At 31.6% G+C, this 20,753-nt stretch overlaps 1 protein-coding gene across 1 annotated transcript in view; it reads left to right on the forward strand.

The window, feature by feature from the left end:
* The window catches only part of Csmd3 (CUB and Sushi multiple domains 3), a 1,190,022-nt gene that overhangs the window by 915,110 nt on the left and 254,159 nt on the right, over positions 1 to 20,753 (forward strand). The window contains 2 exon segments of the mRNA XM_047516388.1: positions 11,782 to 11,973; positions 18,847 to 18,985. Coding sequence (XP_047372344.1) covers positions 11,782 to 11,973; positions 18,847 to 18,985 — 331 coding nt within the window.

Genomic DNA, 20,753 nt, shown 5'->3' on the forward strand with positions numbered 1-20,753 from the left:
TGCAATGAATATGGGTGCACTAATATCTCTTCTAGATCCTGATTTTAGTTCTGTTGGATAAAATCTAAAATATATTGCTGGATAATGTGGTAGTAGTTCTACTTCTAATTTTTCGAGGAATGTCCATACTGTTTTCCATCGTGGCTGCACCATTGTGCCTTTCCACAGTATGCCTGTGTTCTATCCTCTGTTCTTGGCTATTGGGATGTCGAGGTTACTTATCTATTTAGGACATAGCCCTAGTATGAAATTATAGACAGAAAATATTTTTCCATTTCATAGATTGTTATTTCATGCTGCTGTTTCTTTGCTGTGCAAAAGCTTTTAAGTTGAATTTAGTTTCATTTATTTTTGCTTTTGTTGCCTATGCTTTATGGGTAATATCTATGAAGTCATTGCCAAGACCAAGTTCATGAAGCTATTTCCCCTCTTTTCTTCCAGGAATTTTATAGTTTCAGGTCTATCTATATACTCCATTTGAATTGATTTTTGTGTGTGATATAAGACAAGTTCCCAATTTCATTTTTTTGCATGTAGATACCTAGTTTTCCAAATACCATTTCTTAAAGAGACTTGCTTTCCTCACTGTATATTACTGGCACCCTTGTGAATACACCAGTGGATTGTATATGAACACATTTATTTCTTGTCCCTCTACTTTCCATTGTTCTATATATTGATTTTTATGATTACCATACCTTTGTAATATATGTTTGAAATCAGGTAGTCTGATGCCTCCAGCTTTGTTCTTTCACTGTTTCAATTTGGTTATTGGGATTATTTGTGGTTTCATATGAATTGTAGAGTTCTTTTTTCTATTTTTGTTAAAAAAAAAAAAAAACTACTGGGATTTTGAAAGAGATTGTATTAAATCTGTAGATCACTTCAGGTAGAATGGGCATTGTAATAATCCAAGAACAAAGACCATTTTTCCATTTGTATCTTTTTAAGTTTCTTTCATCAGTGAAATTTAAAAAGCTTTCAGAATACAAGACATTCACAGCCATAGCTGTTATTCCTATTTTATACTTTTTGATGCTGTTGTAAGTGAAACAGTTTTATTAAAATTTTTCAGATAATTGTTATTATAAAGAAACACAACTGATTTTTGTATATTGATCTCATATCCTGAAATCTTCTGAATTAGTTTTTTGGTGCTAGTTTTAAATGTATTGTTTAGTGCTCCCTACATATAAGATGATGTCACCTGCAAAAAGGGACAATTTACTTATCCTTTCCCATTCAGATGACTTTCACGTCTTTCTCTTGCTAATTGCTTTGGCTTAGACTTTCAGTCTATATTTAGTAGAAGTGGCAAGAGAGGAAATTTTTTGTGTTATTTCTGATCCTAATGGAAAAGCTTGTATTTTCATTATGGAATATTATGTTAGGAACATACTTTTCATACATGGCTTTTATTGAATTACTTTTTTCATATATCTAGTTTATCAAGTGTTTTTTTTTTTTAATCATGAAAGGGTTTGTTTGTCAAGTGGTTTTGAATGAATTTTATGTTATTTTTGCCACAATTTTAAAATAGATGAAAATAAATAAACACAGGGGTCGTGGGGTATAGCTCAGTGGTAGAGCACTTGCCTGACTTTCATAAGGCCTTGGTTTAGATTCCTCGGTTTTTGTGCATGGCACAAAAAAATATTATGACCTATAAAGACATCAGTTGAACATAACAACAATTTAAATAAAAACAAGAATATATAAAAAACTCTCCTCAGAAACAATAATAAATTGAGTATGACAAAGATACCAATTAAAGAATGAGCATATGTTCCACAAATGATTATTTTACATATTTTAATATTCTGATAATTTCCATGAAGATATTTCTTTGTGACAGATCTATCATTTTTACTTTTTATAAATCATTTATTTTAAAGTTTTTGTATAGAAAACTATTCTGAGAAGTTTATTAATACTATCAATTTTGTTACTCAATGCATATTTTATTTTATTTTATTTTAAATTTATTTTTATTGTAAACAAATGGGATACATGTTGTTTCTGTTTGTACATGGAGTAACAGCCTGCCATTTGCGTAATCATATATTCACATAGGGTAATGAGGTTTGATTCATTCTATTATTTTTTCCTTCCCCCCCACCCCCCACCCCTCTTTTCCCTCTATACAGTCCCTCCTTCCTCCATTCTTGCCCCCCTCCCACCTCCCATTATGTGTCATCATCCACTTATCAGTAAGATCATTTGTCTTTTGGATTTTTGAGATTGGCTAATCTCATTTAGCATGATATTCTCCAATTTCATGCATTTGCCTGCAATTGCCATAATTTTATTATTCTTTATAGTTGAGTAATATTCCATTGTATATATATACCACAGTTTCTTTATCCATTCATTAATTGAAGGACATCTAGGTTGGTTCCACAGTCTGGCTATTATGAATTGAGCAGCTATGAACATTGATGTGACTGTATCTCTGTAGTATGCTCATTTTAAGTTCTTTGGGTATAGGCTGAGGAGTGGGATAGCTGGGTCAAATGGTGGGTCCATTCCAAGTTTTCTAAGGAATCACCATACTGCTTTCCAGAGTGGCTGCACTAATTTGCAGCCCCATCAGCATTGTATGAGTGTACATTTTCCCCCACATTCTCTCCAACACCTATTGTTGCTTATATTCTTGATAATTGCCATTCTAATTGGGGTGGGATGGAATCTTAGTGTAGTTTTGATTTGCATTTCTCTTATTACTAAAGATGGTAAACATTTTTTCATATGTTTGTTGATTGCTTGTAGATCTTCTTCTGTGAAGCGTCTGTTCATATCCTTAGCCCATTTGTTGATTGGGTTATTTGTATTCTTGGTGTAGAGTTTTTTGAGTTCTTTATAGATTCTGGAAATTAGTGCTGTATCTGAAGTATGGGTGGCAAAGATATTCTCCCACTCTGTTGGCTCTCTCTTCGCATTGCTGATAGTTTCCTTTGCTGAGAGAAAGCTATTTAGTTTGAATCTATCCCAGTTATTGATTCTTGCTTTTATTTCTTGGGCTATGGGAGTCCTATTAAGGAAGTCTGATCCTAAGCGAACAAGTTGAAGATTTGATACAAGTTGATACTTTTTCTTCTATAAGATGCAGGGTCTCTGGTCTGATTTCAAGGTCCTTGATCCATTGTGAGTTGAGTTTTGTGCAGGGTGAGAGATAGGGGTTTAGTTTCATTCTGTTGCATATGGATTTCCAGTTTTCCCAGCACCATTTGTTGAAGAGGCTATCTTTTCTCCATTGCATATTTTTGGCACCTTTGTCTAGTATTAGAAAATTGTATCAATGCATATTTTAAATTACATAATTTTGTTTTTAGCTTCTCTTTTCCTGCTTAAGAATTTTCAGTTTGAATAGCAACCACTGGAGTTTAATATTCATTTTATAGTTTTAATTCTATGTACATGTGTGCTGCCCCTCTTAGACAGTGTTTCTTTGAAAACAATTAATGCTAGCTATTCATATTTGCATCTCTAGATTTTGGTACAGTACCTGGTACTTGGTACTTAGTAAATGTTAAATGAAACTGATTAAATGAGCAAATCTACTAATGTAAAACTAAAAAGAACAATGTTAATAAATATTGTAACAAATAATGTGAAACTATTTTGATTTTGATTTTTGCTTTTATGCTGATTAATTTTAGTCATCCCAAAATATTAGAATTCTATTTCAAATTCAACTTTTACATAATATTCTATAATCCCTGTATATAAATTCAGTTTACTATAGAGATAATTTTAATAGTCTTCAACTTTTTGTTTCTACAAAAATTACATAATTGATTATATTCCTACTCATATCTACATGTTAGATAATTAGAATCAAGGAAGAAAGGGAAAGTCTCCAATTTAAACATATCTTGAACTTCAAGCATAACGTGGTTCAGCAATTGTTTGGCAAAATAAATAAATACATATGCATGTTAAGAAGAGATTTATGTATCCTAGGAAGTACATTCTTTTCCATACAATGTATTAAGCAGCTTTGTTTCCCTCCAGGGGTCTTTGTCATGCTGCTATCTACTTTAACTTGACTTACCATATCAATACATGTATCCTTAGTAACCTAATGAAATTCTAAAGATAGCCACACATCTGAGTAGCTGGCAAAGTGTAGGCCTAATAATGATGTTGAACATTCTTTATAAAATTGATGTATCATGTACAAAGCAAGGGCTCAATCAAGGGCAAAATTCTGCAGGGTGAAATCCACCTCTCGGTTACCATCTGCATTTCAAATATTTTCTGATTGATTTGACTCAGGATGGGGTTTTTCTTCCAACTTAAATATTCCCATTACCCAACTTGATTTCCTTATAGATAGTGAAGTGGAGAATAGAGTGTCATTTTTTTTAGTCAATACAAAAATATGAGGCAATAAGACTGGAAAAGAGGACTGTAAGATCTTAAGAATATCAAATTTGGGCTCTGACCTTGCTGAAGACTCCTGATAAGTTGCAAAGGTATATAAAATTGATTCTTAGACAAACTATCCAGTGAATATTAAAATCTGATAGTCTTTAAAGATTCATTTTAGAATTGATATTTCATAGAATTTTGCATATAATTGTTGGGAAGGAACTTAAGATCTTATCTGATCCTAAATCAATCATGTAAAATATTACTATGCCACCTTTACAGATGAGGCAGCTAAAATTCAAAGAAGTAATAAAGATAATCAATAACCCTTTCTTAACTGCAGTAGAAACTGGAATCTAAGTCTCCTGTTTCTAATACAGTTACTATTCAACTGCATGAAATATGAAGTGTTTCTTTTTTGAAAGGACTTAAACACACTTATGCCCAGTCAACTTTTTAAACAGAAAGGACACATGAGAATTTATGAGTGATGTTAGTGTATTTACTTTTTGTTATACCAAACAATGCTATAAGAAAATTGCAGTGTTAACTTGCCCAAGGTCACTACCCTAGATAATTGAGACATCTCCAACCTCGAAGTTCAAGTAATCATTCATATTTTAGTTGAAATATGCACATGTACTAGTTATGATTATGCTCTCTGTATTAACAAAAGTCAGAATTACATTTATAAAACAGAACAGTTATAACAATGAAAACTCAGTTATATACTGTAATAGTTCTGTACATTATCTTCTGAACACATCCTAGGTACTTGGAATAGATTAAAGCAAACAATAATATAATATAAGTTTTGTTGTTCTATAATTGGAAAAAAATGTCTTCCAGTTTCAAAACATGTCATATTCTAAATAAACCTTCAGCATCCACTGAAATGACTAATTGCAGTTTTTCATTCATTCATTCCTCAAATATTTATCTGATCAACTATTTTAACTATTGCGAAAGGTTCTATTTACCTTTTTACTTAGAAGGACAATTTACTTCTTAAGGTGTGGCAAAGCTTGATTTGATAAGGTCACATGTATTTCACAACAAATGCATAGTAGATTTATCTCATTGATAAAGATGGGGCATTGTAGAAACAATTTCTCAATAATATGGAAACTTTCTTAAAGCATAAGTTATTTTTTAATCAATGCAAAAGAGATGCACTTACATATAATTAGCATGAAGCACCATATCTTGAAAAAGCATTCTATGTATGAAAGTAATTATTAAAGTGTATTACTTTTACATGTCTTTTTTCACATTATTGGTAATGAGAACTACAAATTACAAGCAGCAACGGATACAATTTGTTTTTAGTGGAAGAAAAACAAATTTTCTTTTTGAAAGTGAAAATCTTTCCTAACAAATTTATTTCTAAATTATTATAATAACCAAAGATAAAACTATCCTATAAAAGTAACCTTGACTATTTCTTTTTTGCTTTGTTTTATGGTTAAAAATACCAGTAGAACTTTTTTGTCTATGTGTTTAATAAAGGAATCCAAACAGCTTAGCATTAATTTGACTTTTCATTTCCAACATATTTATTTATTTATTTATTGGCTAATTCTTTTATCAGTAAACAATTGTCAAAGTCCCATTATTAAAATATAGTTTTATGTTATTATTTCTGGTAGCAGGATAGGTTTGTGCTGAGACAATACACAGTAATGGTTAAGAGTTTTGGTAAGATTTTGTATTTTAGCTTAAGAGTATGCCTTTAACCTCTAGTCAGGTGTCATGCACACTATAATCACTGTAATAATAATTTTATTGATCTCAAAATTAAATAGTATTGTATTGAACAAGTTTATTTTTCTTAAAAAGAGACTTTATTTAGTTTGACATAGTGCATAGGAATAGAACTTAATAGATAAGACTGTGATGTTGAGACCTGTGTAAATGTTATTATTTTAAATGAGAAATTAGTACGTTGTACTCGAAGTGTGATAAGCGTGTAGGGTTTAGGACTACTCTAATCAGTATGACAGGTAAGTAGAGATGCTTTTCTGAGTTTTAAATGTAAATGCTTTAGAAATTTCCATTTAAGTCATCTCATCATTGAGATTTTTACCTTAGTGCACACCTTAAGTGCATTTTATTACAAAGATACTATCAATTTTATTTAAGAAGTAAGAAAGATACGGCCTCATATCTGCATTCCCACTTTGCCCCAAACACCTGAACGATGTTGAGAAAATTCTCTGCCTTTTTATGCCTCACTTTACTCATTGGAAAATGTGTATAATAACAGTACCCAGACTTCTTGTGAATTAAATGAGATGCAGCTGAGAGCATGCAAATGTAGAAAGTGCCCAATACACATTACTAATTAACACTATAATCTGTCTACTTATACTTCTATTTATATGCCATTGCCCCATGATTATCATCTTTAATAAATAATCAGTTGGCATGAGAAGCAGAACTCACAGTTGTATAAGAGACTAGCTATTTGGTATTTCCCATTCTAGACTAAAAATCCATGTCCTTGTGAGGTGAAGAAAGCAAGAAAGGAAAGTCATTTTTTATCGTCAGTTTCATAGAATTTAGAGTCAAGCCCAAATTACATTTGGCTGTTACAGCATATAAGCCAATTCACTTTCTAGAATGTTCCTTTTATGACATCAGTATAGATTAGCAAACACGATTATTAGGACCTTTATCTTTGTTGGAATTTGTGCTTACCCAACACATTTATGTCAGGGAAAAGGAAGCATAAACAGAAAAATTAAACCTAATAGAACAAAGATACAGATATTCCATTAATTTAATCGGATGCAATTTGAACTAAAGAAATGTAGAGCAAAATAGAAATTATTGATGTTTAATACACTGGTAGCCATGGCCAGTATATGTAAAGTATATCTTTTCTGTTATATACTTTTCATTGTTATGTTTACAGTAATTGATAAAACACTTAATAACAAAAACAGTTCTGTAGAAATATCCTATATAATATGCCAGAATCAGATAGGATAAAGAGAAAGGATCAAATTTCTACTCAAAACATATAAATAACAACAAAAAGAAAATTCAAATAAAGATTATGTATTTTGAGAATTATATGCTCTAAAAAAATTAAAACTAAGTAAAAATTGCCAATCTATTTGAAATTATTGCATGGCCAATACTTAAAGTTATTGTGACATTATTTTTTTAACCATGCTGACTATGCAAATTTGTCCCAAGGAAATGCCACATAGCTCCTTAAATGGTTGTTCTCTTCTATAGTTTCTATTTAATACAGAAAGGAATGATTGATGCTGAAATTAGTGTATTTTTTTCTGCCTGTAAACACAGAATATGACCAGTATGAAGTCCAAACTTTGAATAAGAAAATAAAACAATAACATGCACACCAAGTAATTTTTTTTTTTTGGCGCAGCAGTTGAGGACGGTACTAGGGATTGAACTCAGAGACCCTCAATCGCTGAGCCACATCCCCAGTCCTATTTTATATTTTATTTAGAGACATGGTCTCACTGAGTTGCCTAGCACCTCACCTTTGTTCAGGCTGGCTTTGAACTCACTATCCTCCTGCCTCAGCCTCCTGAGGTGCTGGCATTGCAGACATGCACACCGTGCCCGGCAGCAAGTAATTTTTTATGTGTGTATTTTACTGATTGTTTTTAAAACTCAAGTAATTCCAAGAAGTAAAAATATTATTTTGTCTTTCATAAACACCATTCATTTTCTGTTGTATGTTGAAATTTTCTCTTAATATGCTTACTAATTGAGATAAAAAAGGAACAATAGAAGTTTACCATGTCTATTCTTTCAAGTCAACTAGGACCGAAAGCAAATGTATATTCTCACATGTTATGTATTTAATGTTATATGAAAGTTTTCTTATTTTAGCTATTTGTTCTTGCTTTAAATCATTAACTCCAGAAAGTCTAACAGTAAAGCAAAAACACATTTTCCCCTCATAGTTCAGACATTAACGTCTTTCATTTTGATGTTTTCCTAACATTACCATACATACAATTTTAGTTTTTGAAAACATTCATCATAAACTTAGCAATTTTTGTGAACATAACACTTCATCACACAAGGCTATGGTTTAAAGTTAGTTTAAAAACGAAGTTTTCTTGTTATCTTTCATACTCTTCCTGTTTAAAAAATCTATATGTCATTTACATTACTTCTTTCCAATGATAACATCCTAAATGTAAATCTTGTATGTAGAACATCATTCTTTAGTTATATATTTTAAGTCCAATCAAAGGTCAGTTTTAGTTTTGGTAGAAAATTTCAAGAGCAAATCAAGAAAATCATAATGGCTGAGTTGATGACAATAAATGCTTCATAAAATATCCCTACCTGCAGTGAACAGTTGTAGTTGCTCAGACCCTGTGATGACTGATGTTTTGCTTAGTTGTCCTCTAAGGAATACCAATGGGTATGAATGAACAAATTCCCCAGAATTTTTAAAACCAAGTCCCTACATACTTCCCTTGGTATTCTCTAGGAAGGGCTCAATAGCTATTCTAATCATAGAGACCAACTTTTCTGAAAATAACTAACATGAAGATAGAATGAATATTTTTAAAGGTAGATTTGTGTTTTGGTCAACTGTAGTTTTTCCTACTTATGGACATAATTTCTACCTTCCAAAATGTCTTAATAGGGTTTATTATTTTATGTTATTATATAAAAGGGAAAAATTTGAGTTTCTGAGGTAATTACAGGCAGAAGAAGATGGCCTCATGTAATATTCAGTGGTTTTGATTTGGTTCTGAAATCAGACTTGCTGGGGTTTATTTAAATCCTGGTTTTTAGTTTTTGCAAAAGTTAAGGTAGGTTACTTAACCTCCCTAAACTTAACCTCTAAGATAAAAATATGGTGGCACTTGACTCATAGGTTTGTTATGAGAATTAAAGAAATCATACTTTTGAAGTCCTGGGTCATTGCTCAGGAATTCTACATTTTTAGTAAAAGAAGCAAAAACCTATAAGATTTCTAATTATTAAAAGATCATCGTGCTAGAATAAGAGTTAGAAGACTAACTAGATTTTGCTTCATTAAATGAGTAGTAAAATGTTAATTGAAGTCACATTTTGCAACTCTTTGAAGAAAGTAATACTAATATTAATTCTTTAAAAAGGTCACACATTTTCCTGTAAAAAATAACTGCTCAAAGTAAATTCTTTAAAAATGTGGACACAAATATCTACATGTATATCTACATAGATATCGATGTTCACCTTTTTGTTAATGTTTTTATGCAGAGTAAAGTTTAATATCTTGCCAACATTTTTTCAGTTTTTTTTTTTTTTTTAGGCATTAAGTCTATTAACTATCTTACGAATGCAAAAAATATATAAATTCTCCATTAAAATTGGCAGATATTCTCATCATTCAGGTTTAGGTCCTGTTGATTTCTGTACAACTAAAGTCAGAACACTAGAAAACTCTTGACACTGTCTGGTTTCTTTTTTGTGTATATGTATTAGATGAGTGACAAAAAACTTTCTGGATGGATTTTAAGATTATTGCTATATTGATCAATCCATAAAAATTGAAGATTCTTCAATTCTATTTTTTTTCTGCTCATTTCTTTTTATTCTCAGCACCTACTACAATGCCTGGCATATATTGAGTTAGTAAATAAATAAATGAATGAATGTTACTTATATATCATTGCTTTAATGACTATTAAAACAGTCTAATAAACTATTAAAAATAATTTGCACAACAACTGAATCCTTCATTTTTTAATATAACTTAATAGTAGCTTAAATGCAAATTTTAATGGCTTCCTTGTCTTGAAAACACATGCATCCTGCATTCTGGTATTTTAAAATATTTTATTCTGTGAACTTGAAAAATTCAATAATGTGTCATATATGTGCATAGAAAAAGAATGCTTTTAAACATGGTCTTGTACTACACTAATGATTTTTATTTCTTTTATTTTAAGTATAGTTTTGTACACTCTTTTACAAAATAATAGAGATCCTGTATTTTACACAGTTTTCCCCAACAATACATCTTGCATAGATACAGTATAATATCACAACTAGAAAGCTCATATTGATGTAATTCCCTAACCTTATTAAGATTTCATCAGTTTTGCATGCACACACATGTGCATGTGTGTGTTTATTCAATTCTGGGTACATTTCTGTGACTACTCCCACTGTCAAGATTTGAGTAGTTTCATCACCATCTCCCCTCATACTACTCAATGATAGCCAGTTACTTTCCTCAATCTCCCTATATTTCCAATGGCAGGAAAACACTAATCCATTTTACGTTTTTATAATTTTGTCACTTTAAGAAAGCTACATAAAGGAATCAAGCAATGTATACTTTTTGACATTTTATTTTTACATAATGCACAATTTTCCTGACATCCATTCAAAGTGTGTATAAGTATCATTCATTTTATTACTGAATAACAATCCATGGTATAGATTTAGCACAGTTTAATCATTTTCTCTAGGAAAAATTCCCAAGGATGCAATTTCTGGGTTGTATAGCAAACACAAACTTAATTTTGTAAGAAACTGCCACAGTCCTTTCCAGAGTGACTCTACCATTTTACATTCCCACCAACAGTTTATCACTGATGAAGTTTTCTCCTTACTCTTGGCAGAATCTAGTGTTGTCAGATAAATATATTTATTTTAAAAATAATTCATCAAAACTGATATAAACGTAGTTATCTTGTGGTTTTAATTTTCCAATGATGCTGAACAGCTTTTCAGGTGCTGTTCCATATAATTTCTTTGGAATGTCTTTTTTCCATTTTGTAATTGGTCCCATTATCGATTTCCTTTATCTTTTTCCTTTTTTAAGTTGGTTTTTGAGAGACTTTTTATATACTCTTATTAGTCTTTCATAGGGTATCTCCCAAATATTTTCTTACAGTATGTACTTTTCTTTTTAACTCTTTCACAGTGTCTTTCAAAGAGCATATTAATAATTTTGAGCAAATCTAATATTTAGTCACTAAAATGCTGTGGCACTCGAAATAAATTAACACACTATTATTAACAAATAAAAAAAATATTTATTGTAGCCAGTTTCAGTTGTGCACACCTGTAATCCCAGTGACTCAAGAGGCTGAGGCAGAAGGATCGCAAGTCCAAAGCCAGCCTGGGCAAATTAACAAGACCCTGTCTCAAAATAAAAAATATAAAGGTCTGAGGATGTGACTCAGTGGTAGAGTGTCCCCAGATTCAATTACCAGTACCAATAAATAAGGTTGATTAATTAACTAATTAATTTATTTATTATGCAGGCATTTTAGAATTTACTCAAATATGTTTTAGGTCATTATAAAAGCACACTGATATGTGGAAGTTTCTAAACTTTACCCTTTGGAGTTCCAAACTTAAGTTTTCTTAGTATCCAAACTTAAGTTTTTTTTCGGTCCTTTCTAGGTTCAGTTGCCACTGCATGTCGTGACCCAGGCATTCCCATGAATGGGACTCGAAATGGAGATGGAAGAGAACCTGGGGACACTGTTGTTTTTCAGTGTGATCCTGGATATGAACTTCAAGGACAAGAAAGAATAACCTGCATTCAGGTAGAAAATCGATACTTCTGGCAGCCAAGCCCACCAGTCTGTATAGGTATGATTAAAGAATAATTAAAATTTTCTATAAATGTGAAATAATGATTACAAGATGGTATTGATGTTATTAAGAAACATATATTGGGCTGGGGATATAGCTCAGTTGATAGAGTGCTTGCCTCACAAGTACAAGGCCCTGGGTTCAATCCCCAGCACCGCAAAAAAAAAAAAAAGAAACATATAGTATGCTACATCCTATGTGGGAGTATAAGATTTCAGAGGACCCTGAACCTTCCCCAAATGTACAAAATTATAAAGGATCATAATTTATGCGAGAGTTTCAAAGCTTTAGCTTTCCATTTGATTCATCTATTTAAAAAATCTTTCAATTTTTGTTTTGATGATCTAAGGACTTGTGGTAGCATGGCTAATATTTCCAGTTGTTTAAATTTTGTCTTCATTCACTGTCCTTGAATCCACAAGTCAGACTCTAGAAAAATAGATACAGCATATTTCAGCACTAGAGCTGAGAGAGTTAAATAAAAACAGTGAGAAAATCTTCTTCATAATTAATTAGTTTAATCTTAAGCCATTTTATTCAGCTGTTTTAGTATGGGTGTCATCATAAGTTTACATTTTGACTGAAGTATGTTTTCTCTATTCAAAATTTTATTTATTAACATAGTCTGTCTTTCACTACAATGTAAGCAACTTGAGAGAAGATTCCATATCTTGTCCATCATTGTATTTTTAATGGCATTCACTGCATGCAAGTGTAGCATGTTTTAGAGATAAACTTGTTTTGTTCACTTACACCCAGCTTATACAAATATTTTCAGTATAATTTCATAATGATTCATTTTTCAAATTCATGTGGAGAAGAATATTCAGAACCTCAGTCAGATGTGAACAACTTTTGCAATCAATTATTCAGGTATTTTTTTACTCCATGTTGTAACTTCTGCAAAAGTTGCAAAATCAAATTCATTAGTCATTTAATGTGCCCCAGCTACTGTTCTAAACACTGGGAATTTAGTAATAAAACAAAATAGTTAAGTTTCCTGTTATCAATCTAGTTTCCACTGAGATAAAATCTAAAAAAAAAAAATAAAACAATTGAAGTTTAACATCACATTTTCTTTATTTTATAAGGTGGATTTTAAAAAATCATTATTTACTAATATTCCATGCTTTTGTAATTATGTCAAAATGAACACTAATGTTGTTTCACTAAAAAGAACCAATAATAATTAGGAAAAAAAAACACTATTTATACAAAAGGAACACAACCAAAGGCCTAGACCAGTCAAATGATAGAGAGTTCTAGATCTCTTCTGTAGAAAATGAGGCAGATGACAAAGAAGTAAACTTACTAGAGATTATTTTTTAAAGCACTGAGTAAGGGCATAGATTGAATCAGTTCAACATTCACCATATCTCTCTTTAAAGTTTTTACCTGCTTACACCTATGTTATTCTTTATGCATCATTGCAAGATTCTAAATAATTAAATATCAGTTAATTTACATTTGTTATAATTATACTCAAAAAGGCAGAAAAAATTAAGAAAATTCTCCAAAAAAAAGAGACTGAAAATATGGTTCATGTTTTTTTTCATGTATGTATTTATGACTGAGTTAACCTAAAAATTCTAATTAAATTGACTTCATTCTCTAATTAGTTATAATTTGCCTACATATTGCATCAAGAGAATCCTTACATAGAGAGGAAATAATAGAACTCCACAGAAATTTCTGTAGAACTTCTTGCTTTGCTGTGATTCTTAGATATGTACACTTAATAGGATTACCAAAAGAGGTACATTATACCAAATATTTTTATGTAGAATCCTAAATTAATGAACAACTTAATACTGAAATTATAGAAAATACTAAAATCCAAAATGCAAAAGATTAATGAGTTCTGAGATGTACAATCATAAAATTCCATTGCAGCAATAATATGCTTTAGCTTGTAAGATGGAGGAAGAAAAAAAAATTGAGCTCCAAATCTTACTTAAATGGAGCAGGTTGTGGAAAGTGTTTGTGTGGATTATGGTACAGTATATTATTTTTTGGTAGGGAAAGATAGCTTGAGGAGAAGATATGCATTAGAGCTTCTCAGAAAGAAAATAACCTGAAAAAAAGAAAGTTTGAAAAATCGCTAAGGCTGCAAAAAGCCTGACCTCTGAAACTGATAAGAAAGAACTCCATGATTGGAAATACTGTGCCAAAGATTAAACCCTGAACTTTTTAGAAACTCCATAAGTCTATGTCTCAGACCCCGAAGCATAAAGCATTTTGCTTGCATGTAGAAGTAGTCAGCCTCATAGCAAATACCAAACAGAAGAGACGTCATCTTTAGAAAGTTAATAGAATTCATTCCAACGAAATTGACAGTGTGAAGATTACTTTGACATTGCCAGAGGGAAAGTAGCAGCCCTCAATATGAAGGTAAATAACAAAGACATTAGCGTGGGTAGGCTGCTCAGAAAGACAGTAGATACAAATAAAATTGAATTGGAATAAAAAATTAAGAAGATTGTGAAATAGTTATCAATAGATAATGCCTATGTAACTGCTTCATGAAAAACTGCATTCAAAATAAATCATTTATATCAGAATTCCATGGAAACTAAAAATTTAATTCACAGATTTCTGATTTTATTTTGGATATTTTATGATTAGATAAATAAATGTTAAAATACATTTCTAAATGTTATTTAAGGTTGAAAATATTTAAAATATAGTTTTCTTTTTCTCAGTGACTGTTTAAGTTTTACAAATGTCAGATAACATTTCTGCTTTTCTTCCTGGGTTTGTGGATTTTCAAAATCAATACTATCATTGAAATACATTGAGAATTCCTTGATAAATAATCTAGATACTATAATAAAAGGAATTGTTAGGGGAACTTGTGATGACTTAAGAGCATTATCATGGACAATATCCAATGAGATACTTAAAATATATATGTAATGATTTTTCTATATCTTTAGTGATCAAGGATTCGCACATATAGCATGTATGTATCTATATAAAATTCCCAACAACAATGAATACCCGTGTTTTTATAAGGAAAAGTGAAACGAACAAAATTGATCCTCCACTATCTACCAAATTGCACATAATCCCACCAGTTTAGCACCTGGAAAAAATCACAAGTAATATTATACTATCATTCCAATTGTCTTATGTACAATATATGCATATTTACATTTGTTATTGCATTTTTTCATATTCACACAAGTTTTAAAAACCCCAAATGCAAATTAAGCTGTTATTTTTCTCAGAACACCAGCTACAAATTAGACTGCACATTTATCTTATCTATTTTCATAATCAATATAAAGAACCACTAGTAATTCAATAAACATTTATGGAATATTTAGCATGTGCTGAACTCCAGGCATGAAGTAACATGTAAGGCACAGTCTTTAGCTTACATATTAGTAGTCAATAATAACATCTGAATGACAACTGAAATGAAATATGACAAAAGAAATGGAAATAAGCAGAGGTTGCTGTATTTACCAGAGAAGGTCGAGTAGCTGAAACACAGTTCAGGTTGGGGTTTTCCAGGAAAATTTCCTGGGGGCAGTGATAAATCTTAAAATGTAAATAAAGCTGTATAAATGTAGAAGGGAAAATGGCATTTTGGAGAGAAGGAATTGGATAAGCAAAGTCCTGGAAGTAACTTTTGAGTTAATAAGATTGGAAAAGTTAGAGAGGTTTGGTCATGAAATCTGTACTGGAGTTGGGCATTATCTTTTAGGTAATGTGAAACAAATAATCTTATGTGTGAACACATTATGATTAGATGTTTTCACTGGGAAGACAAATTGGTAGAAACTAGATTATCATTAGAGGAAGCTATTGAAATAAGTCTAAAACAAGACATGAATCAGGTTAAGAAATATGGTAGTAAGCAAGAAAGAAGGGTAAACTGAAAAATAAATGTAATGTAGAGTCTTGACTCGGGTTTTTCATGGATTGGGTACATTGAGGTGATATTTGAAAAAGGAAGAATTTTAGGATCCTAGTTTGGGAATATAGGTGGATGGTAGTATAAATCCAACATTTCAGCAACATGAGAAGAGATGCAATTTCAACTGAGGTTTGAGTATTTTGGATAGTCTATGTCCGATGTACCTGTAGACTACCAGATAGAGATATGCATTAAACACTCAGCCTATAGTTTGGAATTCAGAGATATGCAGAAACAGATAGAAAAAGGAATAAGTAGTATATACACAAATGGAAGGAAGAAGGTAACAGAATAAAAATTAGGAAAACTAGCTAAGGAACTCAGGAGAACACCAAAATTATAAGATGAAGTGAAAGAAGGACTTGACAATAAAACAGACTTTATACAAAACATTAGGGGGAAAAAAATAGCAGTTAAATTCCAGAAACTAAGAGAGTGAATTTAAGGTGAATTCAAATTAATTTAAAATTACTATGGATATGGAGAGAAAGAAAAAGGCAGAAAATTATCTATTATATTTATAAATATAGAAGGCATATAAGATAGAGGTAGAATTATTTATTTGGAGTCAAGGAGACAGAGGTATAAAGCAATGGTTGAAAGAACTGCAGGAGGAAAGGACTAGATAAGGACATGTGCATTCCCAAGCAATAAAAAGGTAATTGTGTCTTCTGGGACATAATTTTAAATAAATAAAATTTTAAACATAAAATAATTATTCTCACAATGAATACTTTGGCACTTTTCTTTGAGATACAAACTGAGAACAAATTTCTCCCCTTTGGTGAACTGCTTTGCTAATCATTTTGGTCTTCCTATAGGAAAATACAGAACATAGGTACAGACAGAGACACTATTAATTTCACTTTCAAAAAAAGTAGTTGCATCAAATTAAAAATAATCTGAATTTAGTAAGAAGAGTCTCTTATTCAAAAAACATTATTGTGTGAGTGTGGACATGGGAAGGAAGGACTATTGCAATTGGTAGAGGGGAATTATTGAAACAGGGAGCACACTGCAATCAGTGGCTCAGAATTTAGGCAAAAAGGATTTTTCTTTTGTATAGAGAAGTAAGCAAAGCAAGAAAGAATCAAGAGTGGGATGAAAGAGTGACTTGTACTGTTCACAGAAAGGATGGTATGCTGAATCAAAGCTAGGCGTGGGACAAAGTTCAGGAGCCTAGGGAAAGGAGAGAAGCTTAAGCAAAGTTTGGTAGACACGAATTTTATTAAAATTGATTTGTGGGGACAAGGAGGAGGAGCATTTGAGGCAGAGAATCAGAATTTTCTATGTCTGGTCTTGTCACAGGCAAATAAGGGAGTCTTATCTAAATCTTATGGGGAACTATGTTTTCTTACAATAAGCTCTGTTCCAGAACAACACTAACAAAAATGTGTGTGGGGAAGGATGTGAGAATTTCTTAAACATCAGGTTAAAAATTCGAATCCTCTGTTAAATAAAAAAGGTAAAAGGAAATAATTTTTAGGGAACTTTGTTTTGTATTCAGTATGTGAGTCTTTAAGAAAGATAATTAGAAAAGGTTCTGGAGAAGGTAAAGGGATTATGTAAACCAGATTGCCGGTCTTATCTTGATTATTAGGAGAGACTCGTTACCCTCTAATTTAGGCTTCACTTAGGTTTGAGGAAGGACTGACAAAATTTGAGATGCTTTCTGCATAATCATTAATAAATACCACAAAAATGTACGAGTAATAGGAGAAAAGTGGTGAACAATTAAGTCTAAGTAACTTAATAGTAACTGAGGCACTGAGACATGGGTAGCCAAGGGGCATGGAGGAATGCAAAAATGGGTATCAAAAATGATCAATCACACAGTAATGATGATTTGACATATCTAACAGAAATGCTGAAATGTTAACATACCCAAAATTAGCCTCCCCAAACTAGTTTTTACTGTCAAAAGAATCTGTATGCCTTTGGGCTGAATGGTAGCATTTGTCAGACAAGTATAGTCTTAAAACTCACATAATAGTGCTGATGTGCTGATTATGTGTAGGAGGCACCTTGAGAACATGAGAATACAGTCTTCCACCCACCCCACACAAACACACACAAGTACGCGTCTCTGTGTGTGTATTTATATTCTACTCTACCACACCACTACCAGAGAATCCATATCTTCATTACCCTGTTTTGTTTTGTTTCTTCCATTGATGCTGCCATCCTCTAATACATTATTTTCTGAACATATCTGTATTTAAGACTAAAAAAAAAGAATCCCCTGAGGAATCTATTTTCTGAATTCCACTGACAATTTTTTGAGCCTCTCTACTGGAGAAATACAGAAACTATCATTTGGGGCCACTATTCTGACTATCATAACTGTCCATTTTCATCAAGTCAGGCAACTAGATTTAAGGAATATCCTAAGGTTCATTATAAGAAAGTTGTAAAGTTGTAAAGTACCACAAGTTCTCAGAAAATTATCCATTCTTGCTCATTAACAGTATCAAAACCTTTTTCTCCATAAATACACAAAAGTTACCAGGGAAGAAATGAAAAGCATCCCAAGATCCTATGCTATATTGTGTTATTCCATTTACTCTTAGAGATTTTTTTTTTTTGTCTAATTTTTTCTAGTAACCTTTGTATCTCAATGGAAAGACATCTTTATCCCTTTTCCCAATGCTTTCCTTTTACACTAAACAAAGTAGTAATGGAAAGAGAAAGAACTTTACATGTTATTTTTTTCTTGCTTTTGAAAGTCAGTGAAGTAGCTTAATTCAATGGATCCATGTACATACCATGTATTCAAAATTTTAATTATTTTTCTTGACAATGCAGTGTTCAAGCATCCAGTACCATAAAAGTCAGGTCTGTGAAAAATCTCATAAGCCCTCTTAGAGAAATGTTTTCACAAATATTGATAGCTAATGAATTGTATTAATCTCTTAAGGGATTTTGTTTGCTTGTTTAAATTAAAGCACCCTGTGGAGGCAATTTAACAGGATCTTCAGGCTTTATTCTTTCGCCGAACTTCCCTCATCCGTATCCGCACAGCAGGGACTGTGACTGGACTATCACCGTCAATACTGACTATGTTATCTCCTTGGCATTTATCAGGTGAGTTCTTATACACTTCTACATTTAAAAATCGTTTTTGGTTATGTTGCTTTAGCATTTGTAGTAGGCAATTTTTTGTTTCCATGTATGATATTTACTGTTATTTTTCTCCAAACCCAATACTAATAGTTTGTAATTAACAATTTGCAAAGCTTCTACTAATAGTGTAGTAGTTCTGAAGGGCAGTGGGTAAGGATCTTCACCAGATTTCTAATGTGGGGAAACATGTTGAAGGTCAAGAGGTTTATTGACTTGAAGTTTAATCTCTTTATAACCTTTCCTCTCTGTCTGTACTTACCATCGCTGTTTCAAAAAATTCAGTTTTTCCTAAACTTCAAGATTAAAAGGTCAGTACTTCAACATTTTTCTTCTCCCATATTTACACCACTCAAAACCTTTCAAAATATTTAAAACCCCACATGTGCAGTACTACCACTGGACTTTGAAAAACACACATTCCTAACCACTTTCCTTTCTTGTGGTCTTATGAAGTCCAACTGACAAAGAAATTTTGATGGGTTATTCCATATGACATCTTGGCAGAACTTGTCTCAAGATAGAGCTTACATAGGAGTTTTCTAAACTTTCATTTGTGGTAAGCTTAGTACTGAAGTAATAAGGGATGCAACCTGTGTGGGAAAAATAGGCAGATAGGTTTAACCCTGCCGCTGTCATCTCTGTTACCTTGGGTAAGTTACTTATTTAAATGAATATCTGCTTCCTCACATGGAAATAACAGTTGGGTCATGAAATATGGCCTCTTTCCTAAACGTTACAATGAAAGGGATTGGAGTTTTGCTCAATGGTAGAATGCTTGCTTGTCCAGCATGCATGGGGCCCTGGATTTGATCCCCAGAGTCACATAAAAGTTTCCATGGAAGTGTTAGGTAATAGTAACAAAAATATTTCCTAAGTAGAAATTTTCCTTATGTAATCAGTTGGCTAACCCTAAGGAGATGTAAAACAACCACTCTTTCTGACTCCAGTGTGTTAAATCTGAGTGGTATTTATGTAAAATGTTAGGTTTAAATTTATAATATTTTCTAAAGTATCAAAGTCAGGTTTAAAAAATAATAAAAATACTTAGAACTCATGAAAATGTAGCAAAAGCATAAATATATGAAATTTTTATTTGAAAAAATTTATAGTGATACATTGCTAATTGGTAATACCAAAGCAACAAAAATGATATTGTTATATGCAAGGACCCTGTTATAAAACCAGTTCCTGAGATAAATACTATTATTTTCCTCATTTTTTAAGTGGAAGAAATGACAATATAGACATTAGAAATACCAAGATGTTTGATATAGGGCTTAGTTTACTTATGAAATTATTTGAGCTAATAAATTGAAGATGGAAGACTGTATTACATGAAATGGTTGACATAAATTTGATTTCCAGCTGTCATTTATTATGTGACCTTAGGGAAACAACTTACTTTTCAGGGCCTTAGTGTACTTATTGATAAAATGAAAATCATAATCCCTTCCTTATACCACAGGATTATTGGGAAGACCAAGTTAATATTTATGAAAGTGCCTTATAAAATAAAATTTACTATTAGAGTGTACTGTTCTTCCACTTTTTGTGGGAAAATATTATGACTAAGATCCTCAAATTTCCTAGAAGAAAGAATTTTTGTTCTATTTTCACTTTCAAAGAAGCTATAAATCAATATTTTAAGCATTTCAGACAAAAGTAAAAATTTTAAATTATCCTGCACTCCATTGTTAAATAGGCTTTTAGCCTTCAAATAATAAACGCT

The sequence above is a fragment of the Sciurus carolinensis genome, chromosome 1, assembly GCF_902686445.1.
Source record: "Sciurus carolinensis chromosome 1, mSciCar1.2, whole genome shotgun sequence".
Taxonomy (NCBI): Eukaryota; Metazoa; Chordata; class Mammalia; order Rodentia; family Sciuridae; genus Sciurus; species Sciurus carolinensis.